The sequence below is a fragment of the Apodemus sylvaticus genome, chromosome 1 (genome assembly GCF_947179515.1).
Source record: "Apodemus sylvaticus chromosome 1, mApoSyl1.1, whole genome shotgun sequence".
NCBI classification, from domain to species: domain Eukaryota; kingdom Metazoa; phylum Chordata; class Mammalia; order Rodentia; family Muridae; genus Apodemus; species Apodemus sylvaticus.
The window spans coordinates 24,846,054-24,864,660 of record NC_067472.1 but is presented as its reverse complement, the minus strand read 5'-3'; the positions used below and the strand labels follow the sequence as shown (position 1 = coordinate 24,864,660).

Below are 18,607 nucleotides of genomic sequence, written 5' to 3'. Positions count from 1 at the left end.
GCTAATGGCGAGGTGCATCAGCCCTTCCTTGGTCTTTTCCCAGCCCTCAGCTTATGGGTTTTGTGGAAATTTCCTGCCATGTTCCATGTGTTTTGGAAAGAAGTCCAAGGTTCAGAAAATACTTGTGACTGAGCTATTTACTTAGCATTTTGGGGAGGGAGGGAGGGAGGAAGGGAGGGAGGGAGAGCTGCCTCCATCAGCATCTCCTTCCACAGACCACTCAGCTTCAGATTTGGCCAGTTCTCTCCTTACCAGATAATCTGACAGCGTCCACCTCATTTCCTGCAAAGATGCTACTCACGTAGAAGCTCACATACTCTCAGCCTCAGCATCCTCTGACTTTTCTTGGAATCGTGTCATCAGGGAGCAGAGGGAGCACCAGAAAGGTCCTCATGTCCGTGAGGGCAGGTTTAAGGCTGCTTCCCGTTCTCCCGCAAAGCTCTCCCTTTGTTTTCATGACAGCGTTTGTAGAGTACGTTATTATTTATTGTCCTGATTTTCCACAATGGGTTATAGTGAAAGATCTTCTAATCTGCCATCTTACCAAGAAGTGTGGCTGCTCCTTTTTTTCCTTTTAAATTTATTTTATGTATGTGAGTACACTGTTGTTGTCTTCAGACACACCAGAAGAGGGTATCAGATCTCATTACAGATGGTTGTGGGCCACCATGTGGTTGTTGGAAATTGAACCCAGGACCTCTGGAAGAGCAGTCAGTGCCCTTAACCACTGAACTATCTCTCTAGCTCCCATAGCTGCTCCTTTTGATGTTAGTAATAATTGTCCTTTTTCCTAAAGAGAATACTTTTTGTTCCTATGAGAATCTTATTTGTTTTTTTAAAGATTTGTTTGTTTGTTTGTTTGTTTAATGTGGATATGCTGTTGCTGTCTTCAGACACACCAGAAGAGGGCACTGGATCTCATTATACATGATTGTGAGCCACTATGTGGTTGCTGGGATTTGAACTCAGGACCTTTGGAAGAGCAGTCAGTGCTCTTAACTGCTGAGCCATCTTTCCAGTCCCTATAAGTATCTTCTAAGACTAGTAAATAGAGCTATCCTGAACGTTTGCCTCTGCCTTCCCTGGAAGATGTAACCTGCCCCCACGCATCTGTCTCCACACTTTAAAAGTCCATAATTGGGGTTTTAATTATAACATCTATACTTTTATGATTTAATCTGTATCTGATATAAAATGTAACTTGTTTGGCCTTATTTCTGTTTATGACATTTCTGATAATGTCTAGAATGAACACTCTCTGACACAGATTTGCATGCATGCACGTGTATATATAAATTGTGTTTTATATAAAATATGCAATAGCCATTCAAGGGCATAATTTATGTTGGAGAAGTCAGGGCAGCAGGTAGCTAGTCACACTGCCTCTGCTGTCAGGAACGGACAGTGACGAATGCAGGGTCGTGTGCATGATTTTTCCCTTCTCATTTAGTCCAGAAAGTTTCCCTATGGGATGAGCCGCCCATATTTAGGGCAGGAATCCCCACTCTGTAATCTAGAAACCTCTTCAAAGCTGATTCATTTTCTGGTTATTTCAAGTCTTGTCAGGTTGATCGAGTTTACCCATCACAGTATATTGGTATTCGGAGGATATTCTCACCTCAGTATAGAGTAAGAAGCATCCCCACCATGGATGTGCTGGCACAAGCTAGAGCCGATTTGAAGAAGAAACCTCAGCTGAGAAAAGCCCCCCACCAGGGTGGCCTCTGGGCAAGCCTGTGTTTCATTTTCTTAGTTGATGTGGGAGTGTCCGGCCCGCTGTGGGCAGCTACACTCCTGGCTGTTGGCCTAGAGCAACTGGCTGAGTGAGCTGAGGAGCAAGGCGGGGCTGTTAGGGAGGAGCCCCCTCAGCTTCAGCTTCAGCTCCTGCCCGGGGTGCCTTAGATGGCGGACTATGATAGAACTGTTATAACTCTCATAGCTAACTAAGAGTTAAAAGCTGGAATAAAACCATTTCCTCCTCAAGGTGCTTTTGATCATGGTACTTTATCACAGCAGTAAAGCCCTAAGACAGTAGGTTTTTACAATAGTATGCATCATTTCAATAAAGGATCCTAACTTTGTTTTTGTTATCTACGTAGGTTTAACAATGACCCATCCATTGATGTTCTTCTACTCACAACTCATGTTGGTGGCCTAGGGCTTAACTTGACTGGTGCTGACACTGTGGTGTTTGTGGAGCATGACTGGAACCCTATGCGAGATTTACAGGCCATGGACCGGGCCCATCGTATTGGGCAGGTAAGTCATCTCATACTCCACTAAATGCAAGACAAATACGCCAGAAAAGCTAGGGAGACTGGGTTCCAATTCTTGCCTTGTTGCTAAGTGCTCATTCACCTCAGTGAGATTGTTTCCACCACCACTTTCTTGCATGGCTACAAAAACCTGGGTTACTGTCTATCCTGATGTTGTATAATTCCTGGGAACATTTTTAGGGTTGTGGGAACAGACAAAATTCCAGTCAGATTTAAGGTACTATAAAGGGCTGGCTTGACAACCAGAGTGTATCAGTGTGTGTTACGGTTCAATTGTTTTTCTTCTTTAGAAACGTGTGGTTAATGTCTACCGGTTGATAACCAGAGGAACACTAGAAGAAAAGATAATGGGCTTGCAGAAATTCAAGATGAACATTGCAAATACCGTTATTAGCCAAGAAAATTCTAGCTTACAGAGTATGGGGACTGATCAGCTTCTTGACCTGTTTACTCTAGATAAGGTAAAGAACTTCTCTTTAATCAGTTCTGGTGGCTGTCTGTGTGAGCTGTGAGTGTGGGCACTCTGAAGTGTGCCCAGGCTGCTGTCTTCCGGGATTAGTAAGTAAAAAGCATTAACATCAGGAACTAAGGGCTGAGGACACTGACTGCTCTTCCAGAAAACCCAAGTTCTGTTCCCAGCACCCACAAGCAGCTCACACCTGCCTGTACCTCCTGTTGCAGGGGATCGATGCCTCTGCCTCACACGCACACAGACACACGCTCAGGCAGAACACCCATGCACGCAGAGGGAGGGCTGGGAAGGCTGAGGCCGGCCGGCGTGAGAGCCTTTGGAGCTGAAGTTCTAAGATGGCTGAGGGCTGCTCCTTGTGGGGGGTCTACAGCTGTGAGCCATCTCACCAGCCTCCAGCACTTCAGACTTTTTAAAACTCGCTTATTTTATGGTTTGGAGGGTGGTGGTGGTGTCGGTGTATTTCTAGGGTTTGGTGCCCGGCATCCACCATCTGGCTCCTGAGGCCCAGCTCAGACTGTCTGACTCTTAGGCACTTAGAGCAGATAGATTGGGGGATCAAACTACTAATCTATTTAGATAACCTATCATCAGAAAGGTTGTACCGCATCAGAACATGGTGGCTAAGGTCTGTAATTCCAGCACTCTGGAAGCTGAGACAGAAAGGGCCAGCCTGGGCCAGATTGCAAGATCCTGTCGTCCTTCCTCCCTTCCTGTTTGCCTGTTCTCATCTTTTTTATTGGTTGACTAAGAAAATTCATGTATCTCAGACTAGCCTTGAACTTGCAGTGTAGCTGAAATGATCTTGGATTCCTCATTACAGCATGCCTCCCCTGTGCGTGGGTTTGTGCTGCTGGGGTCCAACACAGAACTTAGTGTGCAAGGCACTTGCTCCGTTCCTGGGCATCTCCCTAGCCTTTCTGGTGGTTTCCTTTTTCCAGTGTTGGAGATTAGACTCAGGGATTCAACCACGACCTTTGATATTTCTGAATTAAACTGGGTGTGGTAGCACACATCTCTAATTCTAGCACTTGGGAGGCAGAGGCAGATGGATATCTGTGAGTTTAAGGCCAGCCTGGACTACAGAGTGAATTCTAGGACAGCCAGGGCTATACAGAGAAACCCTGACTCCAACAAAATAGAAAACTCACTTTATTTGCCAATGTTGCATTAGGATGGAAAAGCAGAGAAGGCCGAAAGCTCCACTTCGGGCAAAGCAAGCATGAAAGCAGTTCTGGACAACCTGAGTGACCTCTGGGACGCCGAGCAGTACGACTCCGAGTACAACCTGGAGACCTTTATGCGTTCTCTCGAGTGACCGCTGCAGAGGGACAGACAGACGGACCCAGCTGCTGCTAGCTCTGTTACCTTCTGCTGATATTCAGCAGACTAAGTCTGTGCGAACTTGAACTGAATGTATAAATAGATCTGAAGACTCTTCAGCTTAGTGCTGGCTCTTGCTTCATTGGGGAACAAGTTATTCTCAAGTATTTGCACTGTATTAATACAAATGTTAATGTGAAAAAGTTTAAATTCTACATGCTGAATAGAGGAAGAGAGGGGAAGCAGCCAGGTTTCCATGTGCTACCAGGAGGCGCACCTGCAGGGACAGCCTCCACTACAGTCACTTTCTCCACGGTGAGACCCACCAGTGCTGTGGTGTTTGTATGCATTTGTGTTCTTTAAAATAGTACTTGTTTTTATAATTGATTACAAATAGGGCTTCTTTTGTATAAAAGCCTTAATGAGCCATACTTTTCAGATTTCAGAGTGACTCTATTATTAGTCCTAGAACAGGAAAATGTCAAGCAATGAATTGAACCAGGCCCTGTGGCAACCTTTGTATATTTAAGGCAGATGCATATGTTTTTCAAATCCTTTAACAACATTTTGTTCACCTTTAAAGTATACTAAATAATGAATGCAGGTACTGGTATTTAAGGCTACAATAACATCCTATTAGAGGGTGGGTTTTTGTTTAATTTATCTAATGGCTAAGATATAGCCAGACTCAAAGAACATATATGTACTCAGTAAGTTTCAATCATATATATATAATATATATATATATTTTGTAACCATGAACACAGTTTTCCAGACATAGATTTTACACTGCTTAAATCCCGATCCCTGTGGTAAAGACTGTTTACTGAAGTAGGGGCATGCCTGACACATGGGGAGGAACGCTCTTTATACACAGCACACAGGATACACGTATCTCTATGACAGTGTCCATCCCACACCAGAAAATGTGTCTGGCTTTGGCACTAAAATCATGTAGTTATACCAGACAGCAATAACAATTGAGCATGGGGCTACTGAGCTAGTGTTACAGCAGCTCAGTGGTGAGGGTGGTGGGTATCTGTGTATAGATATGCATGTATGTGTATGTATATATATTTTATAACTTTCCCACATAAATTAATACATGCCCGTGTATACACACGTGTGGAATATATTTGTATATATGTATGTACAGGTAATAATAAACATCCCTAAGGTTTGTGTCTGGTCCTACACCTAGGCATCAACTTAAAAACCATCAGACCTCAATTGTACAATAACAAGGGTTTTGTTTAAAATAATTCAAAGCGCCACAGCACTTAGATATGAAGTTTGTCACACTTGAGTAGCCTTGACAACCATCCTTTAATACTGAACCTAGCATTCCACAAGAGAATAAACATCGAATTGTAAAGTCTGTGCAATTGTGTGTTTTTTACAGTAAAGACTAAGCAAGCAGCTCAGATGCAGTTTGCTGGAAGCCACACTTTTTGTATGTCAGGTTAATATCCAAATACAGAGGACCAAAAGGAAAACTCACGATTTCATGTAGAAGATGCAGTGTACTTATATGTTTTTTATAAACTATTTATTTGTTATTTCTGTATCTTCTAAAAGCAGGGAGTGGTTTTATTATTGAAGAAATAGGGACAGAATTCACACCATATATTAGTGTTTTGTTTTTTATCCTCACTTGAAAAGTCAGAACTAGAAGGCAAGTAAAGTTCATGGCTTTAATCAGAAAGTGCATGTGCTATCGGCAAGCTAGTTCTCAGAGAATCCTGTCCTTTGTGAGGAACAGTGACAGTTTAAAAACCTTTTGTTGTAAGATATAAAGCCACACACATTCTAGTTTTCCAACAAAGGAAGACACGTGACCCAGAACTAGGTGCCTGCCCATCTGACTGGGGACCACGACTGAGGCAGAGCGCACATTAAACCCCGTTAGCAGCTGTGCGGGGTGATGAGGCACTGGTTCTGTGTTTAGTTAGAGTGTGGGGGTTTGAGGCTCAGATAAACATGGCAGTGTGCAGGTGCCCAGCTGGGTGGTAGGTTCATGGGGTCCATTGTACTATTGTTGAAATTTTCAAATAGTCAGTTACATTTAGAGTTGATCATACATTGTTCCTTGTAGAAAAGCCTAAGATTGGAGGCCTGGCTCTAACATTTATACACACACTATGCACAAATCCTAGTCTCTGAGCAGAACTGGTCACTTGATAACTGGCAGTTGTGGGGGAAGGTCCTCATTGAGAGCGTACAGTTTACAGAGGGTTGGGCAAATGTGCGTGTCCAGTGGGGCCGTCCGAAGGGTGGCAGTGTAGCAGCACACCCTCAGATGTGCCTCATCCCAGAAGCACGCGACCACGCGGGCCAAGCCAGTGGCACAATTGACACTAAGAACACAATAGAGCTAGGCATGGCTGCACGCCTTCAATCCCAGTACAACAAACCAATGAAGTAGAATTTTCAGGACAGAGCGAACTCTGTCATATGCCTGTGTTCAGTTTTGCCTGCTAACCCAGCCTTGTGACTTTTTCAGACCTCAATTTCCCAGGAGCCACAGGGCCTGGGGGGATTAAGTGACATTAAATGCAGGGATATCTGTAATCAAATGTCAGAAAATTCAGTGTTAATCAATACAATAAAAACTTGAGTTTTGCGCCCAATCAGTTGGGCATGTTTGCTTGACTCACTAAGCAGTCACCAACCTAAACAGAGGTACAACCTTTAAAGAGAGAGACACTGCATTCTGAGCTGGAGAGATGGATGAAGGTGCTTGCTTGCCTCCAGGCCTAACACCCTACAGTTCCATCCCTGCAGACCTTCAGCAAGTGCAGTCTAGCTACAGACAAATGCAGCGTCTTCCCTTCAGGCTCCTGAGGCAGCCAGCATTGGATCTCACTGTCCTGCCTCGCGGCCTTCCAGCTGATCCAACTACCGGCCAGACCCACTAAGCCTTCAGCCACATTCATACTAGATCAAAACTCAGGTGGCTCCTGCCCACCTCTGACCACATCTCTGCCCCTGCCCATTTATCTCAGTCAAACCAGTGTATTCCCTATTGTACCTCAACATAAAACCAGAAGACAGATTCTGGGAGGAGTGAAGGTAGGGAAACGATGGTTACACATGATCAAAGACATCTCTCGGGGCTAGAGATGGCTCAGTGAAGAACACTGTCTGCTCTTCCAGAGGTCCTGAGTTAAGTTCCCAGGAACCACATGGTGGCTCACAACTACCTGTAATGGGATATGATGCCCTCTTCTGGTGTGTCAGCGACAGGAAGTTTATACAACATTAGATAAATCTTAAGACATCTCTCAAGGAGAGGTGTTGTAGAGCCCGAAAAGGAAAAGTCAAGACTGAAATTCAGTGTGGCAGATGATATTTTAAGGTAAGATACAAGATCATCTGCAGAAATCCAGAGCCACTGATTAAGGAAAAGCCAATGGCCAGTGAGTCATTTATGGATCTTGACAGTGACTGCAAAAGAAACTAGAACATCTGTAAGGCGTGTGAAGAGTTGTCTGCATGGCTCTGGCTTAAGACTAAGGCAGCAGCCACATGCACATTTGAGGCTCCTCTGATTGTATGTACCATATCAGTGGAAAAAGCCAGAGAGATGGCTCAGAGGTTGAGAGCACTGACTGCTCTTTCAGAGCTTCTGAGTTCAGTTCCTAGCAATCACCTGGTGGCTCACAACCACCTGTAATGAGATCCAATGCCCTCTTCTGAGATACAGGCATATATGTAGGCACAACACGTGTACATAATAAGTCTTTAAAAAAAAAATCAGGAGCTCTTTCTCTTCTCCCCTTCCTTCCCGTCCGCTACCCCTTCCCTATCTTAAATAAAGCCCCCACATGGGAAAAAAAATCAGGAAAACCTTCCAGTAAAAACTATTGCTTGGCCAGGCAGTAGTGGCGCATGCCTGTAATCCTAGCATTCTGGAAGGCAGAGGCAGGCAGATTTTTGAGTTCGAGGCCAGCCTGGTCTACAGAGTGAGTTCCAGGACAGCCAGGGCTATATAGAGAAACCCTGTCTTGAAAAAGCCAAATCACAAAAAAACCAAAACAAACAAAAACAAAAACAAACTTGCTTATAAAAAGGGGAAGATACTTTAATAGTAAATGATTTGGTTAATGACAAGTCATAGGTGGTTGATAAAACATGTCACATCAAACCTGGACAAAAACACAAAGGGGCAAAAAGTTTCACATCTCTCAGAAGCAATAAACCAGAAGAAAAACTGGAGTTGAATGTAGATCATGTGATTATTTAATGTCTTCTATTTGGCATAGCAATCAATATGCCCAACAACTCTAGAATACAGTTCTTAGATGTGCATGTATGTTGGGAATTGATCCAAACTGACCATATGCTGAGGAAGAGTGCAATCCCTCACCAATTTCAAGAAACTGAAATTATACATGCCCACTTCTTTGCCAATTCAATATATTTAAGTTTTTAGCCATCATGGTAAATCAATCTAAAGGACAAAAATGGCAGAGGTGGGGGGCTAGCGGTGGTTCTTACAGAGAATTCAAGTTTATATCCCACTATCCATAAGGTAACTCACAACCATCTCTAACCCCAGTTCCTGGGTATTCAGCACCCTCTCCTGGTCTCCTTAAACATCAACCACATGCATGGTGGATGGACAAACATGTTCACAAAATACCCACATTTTTAAATTTTAATTTAATACCCAAATTTTAAAAACAGGAATGGTCACATACCTGTGATCTCAGCACTGAGGAAGTAGAGGCAGAGGGATTTTGGCTTTGCAAAAAGCCCGAGGCTATCCTAGGCTGCATGAAATCCTTCCTCAGAAAACAACAAAAGATCTTATACTTACTTGTAAAACAAAGTCATAGTCTATGTAATTAATCCCCAGAGTCTGCAAAAGTATTACACTGGGCAGCTTTAGCAGTTTAATGGGAGATGATGTCACTATTCAAAGTGTTTCTGAATGCTGGGAATAAGAATTTAATTTTTTAATCTTTCAAATGTAACAGCACCAGAATCCATTAGACAGGTATACATTTTACAAAGCATGTGAAAATATACATTAGCCTTATAGGACAACAAAAAATGTCCTTGAGAAATGGAGATATACCATTATTCATGGATTAGGTACATAACTTTGGGGCTGGGCAGATTGACAAGGTTAGCCAACACAACTTTCTTTGCAATATCCTTTATTAACCAGGACATGCGCTTCCCAGAAAGTGGGATGTGTGACCCCAAGCTTGAAGCTGGTCAGTCAGAAACAGACTAGCAACTGGCATATAAAAATTGGAAAGAGGGAGGCAGCCTTGAGGGCTGGCTGTCCTCTTACCCTGTGGAAGCTGATATTTCTAGGCAGGCAGTGGCCGAACTGAATTGAAGGAAGAGCTTCTAGCTGTGTCCACTGCAGGTTACCACACACCTTGATGTCAGGGGTGGCTTGTAGTTCAGATTGTGAGGGACAGGTCTATCATCCCAACAGCTTGGAGGGTAGAGCTGGAGTTGTTGCATGTTCAAAGCCAGTCTGGGCTAAATGGCTTGTACCAGGCCAGCCAGGGTTAAGACCCCATCCTCAAAAGAAATAAACAATGCAACACTGCACAGAAAAGGCAAGTGAGTGTGCCAGAAGACTGGCAAAGCACTTCAAATCTGAACAAAACTACTAAACACCTTTTAGAATGGCAAAAATCCAATATGCATAAATGGGAGAAAAACTGTGGAAGGGCCTGGCCATTACGGAGGTGCATTGGTGTGTGTAGTAAGAGGTGCAGTTTTGAAGACAGTTGGGCAGTTTCTTACAAAACTACCCATTACACTGAGGATGTGGCTCGGTGGTAGAGGCGGCACTGGGCTTGAAGGCCATTGATCCTAACTCAAACACCCAAACTTGCCATGAATGCTATTTTAAATTGAAGACAACTAACTCATTCAGCTTCCCAAAGCAGCTTTTTCAGGATTACCCTTTTTCCTCCGCTCGGAGGCTTCTGTACCCCTGCCAATTTGTGCATCAAGCCTCACACTCAAGCCCAGTCCACGGATCTGACCGTGGAGCCACTTTCCTGCCCAGCTCCTGTCTGTTAGGCAGGCAGCTCCACGGTGGCTTATGTTTGTCGTTTTCTGTTGATCTTTCTGAGTTAGTTCACAGATCTGCGATCATCAGTTAACTGAAAAAGTCACAAACCTCACTCCCAGCAAAGCCCCTGGTTCCCATGTTCAACAGTCTGCTTAGTTCAACTGCTCCAGCTAAAACCCAGGAGAGCATGCGTTGGCTACATCTGTTCAAAGCCAGTCTGGGCTACACGGTTAGGACTAGGCCAGCCAGGGTTAAGACCCTGCCCTAAGAAGAAATGAAAATGCACAGAAGGCAAAGGAGTATGCCAAAAGATGCGCCTCATCTTTTGATGAAGACCTACAGAAGGCTCTTAGAAAAAAAAAAAAAAGCAGGGTGCTCACTTGTGATGGATGCTTCTGGAAAGCGTCCCCCCTCCAACAGCCCCAAAAGTCAGTGTCGACCAGCTACCTGCCGTCCACCAGCCCATCCAAGCTGAAGGTTCAAGCCACACACAGGACCAAACCCAGAAGTTTCTGTCTCAATGACACCTTCACATACCTCTTCCCGCTTCATGTCACAGGACTGGACATCAGAACCTTTTTCGGAAGGGATTAGTGCGGGCGTCCAAGGTGGATGGGCTCCCTGAAGAGAGGACTCGGTTTGTTCCTCAATGTGTGGCTGTTCATAAAGCAGACTTCAAAGGAGCCTGACTTGGGGCGGAGCTACCGGCTCCACGGCTGCAGGTGGCCCATAGCTACGGCCACTGGTGGAGACCCTGAGTGCCCGTGGCTGTGACCACTCAAGGTAAGGCCAGCGCTCTTACCAGCAGGGCTGGGACCTGGGAATCCAAGCCTGCGACCATCCAGGACAGGCGGAGGAGGACTTGAGGAGGACTTGAGGAGGACCTAGGCCCCGCCCCCGGAATGCTTGCTCCTTTCTGCACCCCCTCCTTCTGGGACGCCCTTCCGATCTCCTGCCCTCCCCACCCTGAGAATAGCTTCAAGGACCATAGGAGAGGGTCCCGGGGTAGGGGGAGTCCAGAGCACATCATGCTTGACCCCAGGCCTGAGTCCTGAACCGCCTTGTGCCCAGACCCACCCGGACATCCAGTGCTGGGTTCCACAGCCTTTTCCCTGAGAAAGCGAGTAGTTAAGACCAGAATCTACACCAATTTTTCTAAAGCCTCAATTTCTGAAAAAACGTTTATTGGGAGACTTTGGTATCCTTGTGAAAAAATAAGAGGATGACAGTACTTACCCTTCACAGCAGTTCTGGTTAAGGAATTAGGCCTTGTACAGGCAACATACTAGCAATTAAAACACAGGCACTGGGGTGGGGCTTGGGGAAATGGCTCAGGGACCGTGGCCCAAATTTACCTTGCCTGAGGTCTAGAAGGCCATCAACAGCACAAAAAAGGACCCCCCCCCCAATGTGTATCACCTGAGCCCACTTCTTGTTTCAAGTTTCCCTGCACATTTGAAAGTGTGTGTTCTGAGAAAGAGTGACCTTTGGTGGAATATGTGAGCTGTTTGAAGACGTGGGGTTTTTGTTTTGTATGGAGCAAGTCAGAAGTTTCTGATGGAAAATAAACACACAGAGATAGTCCTTAGCAAAAGATGACACGTGTCAGTGCTTCGTACAACTAGATTTAATAAGTTGTTATTACAGAAAAAAAAAGTCCAAACTACAAAGTTTAAGCAGTTAAGCGATAGCTGCGAGCGCTCCACGTTCAGTCACAGTAGCGAATCCGTACAAGCAGTATTAGTCCAAGCCCCAGGGCAGAAGCCGAGGAAGGGTTACCAGCAAAAAAAAAAAAAAAAAAAAAAAAAAAAAACAATTCAAGAGAACAGGTAGGAAAAGATACAGTACAGTTAAAATTAGTTGTTAGTTGAAAATCAAATACAGAGATCTGAGCTGTGAACATCTAAAATCATACCCATCATTTCCACAGCGGCAATACAAACACCTAATGCTTTATACCCCCAAGAGCGCTATGTCCGGGAGCAGGCATCCCCGTGTGGGCACCCAAGCTCTCTGTGTCCCAATGAACTACAGTAATCTTACAAAGTCAACAGCCCTGGAGCCACCTCTTGACCCACTTTGGGGTATAAAGTCAACAGTGTCAATTATAAAATACGCTGGTGGGATGGATACTACGGTAGCTGAGCTTGACAAGTTTGGATATTATAAAAGAAAAACGAAATGTCAGCAGACACAGCATACAGACTAGTGAGAGGAGTGGTCCACAGAAATAGGCCGGTTTTAACAGAAAGACATGTTTTTGTTATCACTAATCTGTGACTAACCTTTCATTCAAACCTTGCAAGTTGAGATGTCACAATACTCAAATATCTAGGTAGGAGCTTTACCCAGTTAAATGCCACTTTGTTGCTAATATAATAGATAAAATGAAAACTAGCAGTTATTTGCTAATTGCATAAATGCAGGACACTGCATTAGCCCATGCCTCACTAACAAGCGGTAAAACACAAGATACAGGCAGAGACCTACGCATAATCTATACCACTAAACAATAATTTCCCCAATTTCTTCTGTTCCTAATCATTTATTTGTAGTTAATGTAAAATTCCAACCAATAGGACCCAATTTGAGTTAAAATTTTACATCACAACTTGATCTAATCTATATATTATTTACAAAACTGAATACATCGAGCGGACCCGAGAGCCAGCTCTGGACACACACTTCTGTTATTGATTAACCTCTCTCCACTTCCGCAGAACTAGAAGAGGCCACCAACAACTGCAGAAATGCACCGTCTATGTAGAGCAAGTCCCTGGATGTTCCGTTTACACAACACCAGCTCTGCAACTGAGAGATGTCTCCGCAGCCACTGCAGATGCCTTGGCAACAGCTGCTTTCCACAGTGCTCTCCAGGGGTTGGGGGTGGGAGGCAGGGCGGTGCGGGGACTGGGGGAGCAGCAGCAGGAAGGCAGAAAGATCATGCACAGAGTGGCCCAATGTCACTCCAAGGAAAGGCAAACAAGGGGCGCCATGACAGACAGCAGGTGGGGAGTGAGAAGGATGGGGAGCAGCTAACACATAAACAGTGGTGAGCCCTGCTTCCCAGAGCCTGCCGCCAGCCCTTCCGGGGGACATGGCAGGGAGGCATGCAAGTCCTGCAACATACAAGATGGGGTCTTCTCACACACAGCACCACTGTGCATGCGGCTGAAAGATCTGGGGGGAAAGGCACAACTCATACACCGACAGCAGTTGGTGGATTCACACACACACACACACACACACACACACACACACACACACACACACAAAGCACGTTTTAGGGAAAGCACTGGACACTGATGGCCAAGCGAGGCTTCACACCCAAAGCTATTTTGGGGGGGAGGGGGATGACTTCATTATCAGGCCATAGATTTGGCTGCATCTGGTGTTGTATAAACGCACTGTGACATCCTTAGAGACCTGTACTGTGACATCCCTAGTCTCACACTGAACACTGTATTAAAGGAAAAGGCTTGTCGAGATCTCGCACGTTCTGCTCATTCCATTGTTTTATTATCCAATTGTCCGTTACAGTCCTTGTCACTTTACAGAACCAACCATTTCCACCCTTGTCGTATTGTAAACCACATCGGCAAGTTAATACATAAAGCTTTGCATTTCAAAAAACTAGACACTTTAGTAACAATATTACAAAGGTTTTAGCTTCAAAAATAACTGAAAATGAAAAAAATAAACCTTTAAAGAATTAGCATCATAAAATTAATTTATTCCAAGTAAAAATACAAAATAATATTATGACGTTGACCAGATATGAAAGTCCCTCCCAGAAACAACTCTAGTAATGATTGAGAAAGCACTCCTTAAAGAAAATACGAAATAAAATGAAAAATATGTAAATATGTTTAATTTTTTTCTTAGCAAAAAATCTTTCTAAAAATAACAATGAAAATTTGTCTCAGTACAAAGGCTACGTTACTATTGAAAAAATACCAGCATGAGGAAAGGTACGTATCTGACAGTAGAAAATGACCTCTGTGAGCCACAATGTCTAAAGTCTGCAATGAAAATAAATCTGCAATAAAGATTTATGCCTTTTTTCTTTTCTTTTTTTTTCTATTTTTTATACAAACAGTACAAACAGTATTGCACGTAACAACAAAGAGTCGAGGTTTGTTACAGCCTTCAAAAACCCACCAGCTCAAGTGTCCCGTCAGGAAAGGCCACAGCGGACCTGTGTTACCCAGGGGCTTCCCAGTCAAGTTGCAGGGCAGAATACCTCTGTTTTTTTTAAAAAATAATTTTTTGAAGGACCCTCTCTTTTAATATAACATTAAGAACTTGGGGAGGGGGGGCACACTTATTTACAAAACAAAAGGGAACATGTTATAATTTAATAAACTAAAAAAGTTTTCTTTAAAAAAATACAAACAGAAGAACTCTTTCACAATCCTGGTCAGTCACACAATCAACACTTGATTATAAATATACAAATTAAGGGAAAGCAGTTTCTGTCACCCAAGTCACAGCCCTCAGCACCAAGTGGAGTCTCTCTGACAACCTGGTCTCTGTGACACTGTGGCCTTTGCGTTAGCTCACGCTGCACAGTCTTCCGGCTCCTCTAGAGCTCAGGGTTATTTTAGTACATGAAAGAGGGGTGCTTCTTCCAAACATTTGCATGTTTCACATAATTAGGTAGATTTCTGTAGGTTAGATATGATCTTTAATATTATAGTTATAAAGCTCTGACTTCTTCATTTTCAAAAAACACAAATAAGCATGAAAAAAATAAAGTTACCCATCTGTTAAATCATTTTCTTGCAGAATTAAATTAATATATATTTTCTGAATAAACTTACTTAGAAAATATCATTTTCTTTCCTATATTTCAAAATTGAGGTATTGCAAAAGATCATGTCAGTCAGAAAGCATGCCTTTTTCCTTAAAAACAAACAAGCGAAAATCATCAGCCAACTTTTGAAAACGTTCTAGAATATAAAAAGTAGTAGTGCGTAACAAAAGTTCCCATACAGATGAAAAGAAAAGGCAAAACACAAACATAGAAAAAGGAACCAAAGCAAAGCAAAGCACATGTGGGCTGCAGAAGAGCGGTTATTACCAAAAGGCCCAGAGAAAACCGGAAGGGGGAAGAGTTCTAATAGGCATCTTTTAATTCAGTAAAAAACTATTTTGTTTCTCCTTTTTTTTTCCCCAAAAACAAACTGTAGCTGGAGAGCCAGTATTCACAACTAAACACTGGAGAGAAAAAAGGAACAAACTATAACAGAAACCACTGCAACACTAACTTCAAGACAGAACAAGGACGTCACAGCACAAAAGACACATTGACTTCTGTCTACTCTGCAGTGCCACACCCAGTCAGATTGTCCCCAGAATCCAAAACAAAGGAAGAAAGGTTTAAAAAGCATTACAGAGTCTTGCAATCACCATGTGTGTCTCCATTACTTTCTGAAGCCCAGAAGTGAATTCTAACAGAAGGCCCAGGCTAGCACAGGCTAGCACAGGCTAGCACAGGCTAGCACAGGCTAGCACAAGCTAGCACAAGCAGGGCTTCACTCTATTCAAGCTACACAGGATACATCCAGGGAACTAAGCAGTCACTGTCTCGCAGAAGGCCCCGTCTGCCCAGAGTTGGTGCAGACATCCTTTAGCATCACCTCCCGTGGCCTCCTTAGCTCTGAGCCTCCGTATCAGTCTGCTGACTCATTCTAGATGCTGTGTTCTTAGTGTCTGTAAGCTAAGATGAGCTCTTTGGCTTTCTGGACAGGACTGAGGCTATGTGGAGTGGTGCAAGCACTGGGAGGCCATGGCTCAGAGCCCATGTGTTCGTTCACCAGGTACGAACCGTCAGGCTCATCAATGTCTGACACAGAGGCTTCAAACAGTTACGTTTGATCACAGTTAGACATAATCACTTCACTATATAAAATAAATTGCACAATATGTAACAGAGCACCGCAGTACACCATCTCCCACCCACGGGGTTGCTGGAAGACCATCCTACACTAGGGTCTCTATTGGTCGTAATAAAGGTCGTCCTGTTATGGGCTCTTCCTGTCCACAAGCATTCCACCCTCTGAGGTATGCCTTCCTCCCACAGATTACCAATTCTTTGAATGAAAAAGAAATCCTTTTTAGAAAATGAGTATTTTATAGCTTATATAGATTCTTAATTTGTGCATTGTGGGAAGGTTTTATACTAGACATTGGATATAAACTTTATTGCATGCAGCAACCGCGTTAAGTAAGCATGCAGTCAGGACGGCGGCCTCCCGTGGCTCTCTGCTCTCTTATGATTGCCCTCCGGCAGCTGGCTCTATCCCTAAACCACAAAAGTGTGTTGTTGGGTTCTTGTTTTTGTTTTTAATTGATACCCTATCCTGAATAGAGTATTATGGTATCAACAATACCATTTTAATAGCAGCAAAAGCTATTGCAGCATAAATTTACATAACACTAAAAGATCTAACCCAAATCCTCAGCAAAACAAAAATCAAACATGAAGGAAACTGAAAGACCCAGCTTGTGAGGTATCCGTCCACGCCAAAGTACAGAGCGACTACAGGCTTCGTTCATTAAGGGCTACCCTTACTCTACTCGCCCCCACTACTGATTGCTGATTGTAAAGTGTTTGCTACATCGGCCTCCACGTGCACGTGTGGCCTGTGGTAAGTCTTGTCCTAGGGGTGACTCTCTAAGTCTCTAAAAATAAGCACGTGCTCCAGTTCAAGACCAATCTGAGCAACGACAACACAACATCAAACACAGAGTCACAGACGTCAACCCGACGGCTGCGGATGAGATGGCGGTCTACACACTGTGGAGGGACAGGTCAGGTGTAAGAAATCAAGGTACCGAGCAGACAAGGTGGGAGTCAGAAGTGCAAATGGTACCGATACACTCTGCGATTCTGCATTATACTGGACGCTGAGTTCAGTAATATGACTGTAAATGATAATAATAATAATAAAAAGACCCATTTCTTCTTTAAAAATCGAGAACGAATGCACAGATTTCCAGAACACCATGAGCCCTGAGGCAGTGCCCTCTCTTCCTCCTTGTGATCTACTCCAGTACTTGTAGCTGTGTCGGCCCGGGGCTCAGCTCCAGCGGAATGGGACGTGCCGGGGGCGGTCGCCTCCCTCCTTCACCAGCGGTTTGTGGAACTCACGGCCAGCTCGGGAGTGGATGCTGGCCCAGCAGTATTCACAGTAGTACTGCAGGCAGGTGACGTTGGCACAGAAGAACGGGGCAAACTTCCCACCGCAGCGAGTGCCCTGGCACTCGTCACACATCTGGTCATCCAGCACGTACGGCTTCACCTCCACCTGGGCCGGAAGGGGAGAGACACAATCGGTCAGCAGGGCTTCCTCGTCTGGAACTGCGAGGTATCATCCGGCTACCTGACTTGAAAAGGCACAACCCACACACATGGCTGTGCACCCAGAGAGGGCCCATGTGGCTACATCTGACCTTGTGTAGGACGGGATTTCAGTGCAGGACAAAGAACATGCCAGAGAAAAAATGCTTCAAAGGCCACCAGCTTGAAAAGGCATCCCTGTAAGTGACATATGCTAGAACCAAGCCTGATAGGGAGATGGTAGGCTGAAGGGAGCTTTGGGCTTCTGTGGTGATGGCAAGGCTTTTGAAACAGTCCTGATGCAATCCTGGACACCATGGACTGCCAGGTCCTGTGGACAAGGGACAAGGGGCCGTGCCGAGGTGTCCCTGCAGATGCAGGTGTCTTACTCACTTGGACGTACTCTCTCCATCACGGGACAGTTCTTTAGGGAACATTTTATGGACCAAATGAAGCCAAGCTACACGACAGAAAAGACTTTCAAAACCAAAGAAGAAAACGCCTGCTTCCCTCTACCTCTTCCCTTGCATCTGGAAGACTGACTGACTTGTAAATTTCTTTGTCTTGAACATCAGGAGGAATGGGCGTGGACTCTGATCAAGTACCTCCTGCTGTGCTGGAGCCTCTGGGGAAGAGTGAGGGAGCTAGGTTTCAGTCTTGCAAGATGGCTCAATTGTCTGACCCCAGAAGCCTCTGTGGGGGCAGAGGCCGGGGAGTGTGGACGAGGGGAAGCAGGCAGGGGCATTAGCACGGAGGCTGGAGGTGGACGGCCCTCCAAGGGACCATGCCTTGCTAGCTAGAGCCGTAGACAGGCGCTCACAGTGAGCAGTTGGCCTGCAGAGAGGAGCACTGTGGTCACCTTTGGTCTCCCAGGGGGATGTCTTTACTGCTGCCCACCCCACCCCCAGCAGAGGACCGAGCAGGCAGGGAATCTAAAAAACCCCTTAGCATCATCTCTGCATCAGGAGTCAGACCTGCCTGGGCTCACAGCCAGGCCACACCAGAAACCTGTTCCTCTCGTTTGCACACGGGGAGAAAAGCCTTGTCCTACTTTACAGATTCCCTATGAGGAGGTGGTGGAGTGGACCACCCGGGCACTGCTCTCCCCTACACACATGGGCACTGCTCCGCCCGCCCCTCCCCACACA

General features: G+C 44.8%; 2 protein-coding genes across 10 annotated transcripts in view; one reads left to right on the top strand and one right to left on the bottom strand.

Moving 5' to 3' along the window:
- Btaf1 (B-TFIID TATA-box binding protein associated factor 1) overlaps window positions 1-5,446 on the top strand; it is an 84,766-nt gene extending 79,320 nt beyond the window's left edge. The window contains exons 36-38 of the mRNA XM_052186651.1: window positions 2,100-2,259; window positions 2,567-2,737; window positions 3,920-5,446. Coding sequence (XP_052042611.1) covers window positions 2,100-2,259; window positions 2,567-2,737; window positions 3,920-4,063 — 475 coding nt within the window. The 3' untranslated portion in view covers window positions 4,064-5,446. The remainder of the gene's footprint in view (window positions 1-2,099; window positions 2,260-2,566; window positions 2,738-3,919) is intronic.
- An 8,165-nt stretch (window positions 5,447-13,611) lies between these two features.
- The window catches only part of Cpeb3 (cytoplasmic polyadenylation element binding protein 3), a 185,448-nt gene continuing 180,452 nt past the window's right edge, over window positions 13,612-18,607 (bottom strand). For all 9 annotated transcript variants that reach the window (XM_052186656.1, XM_052186680.1, XM_052186657.1 and 6 more), the window contains exon 10: window positions 13,612-17,427. In XM_052186656.1, coding sequence (XP_052042616.1) covers window positions 17,200-17,427 — 228 coding nt within the window. In that variant the 3' untranslated portion in view covers window positions 13,612-17,199. The remainder of the gene's footprint in view (window positions 17,428-18,607) is intronic.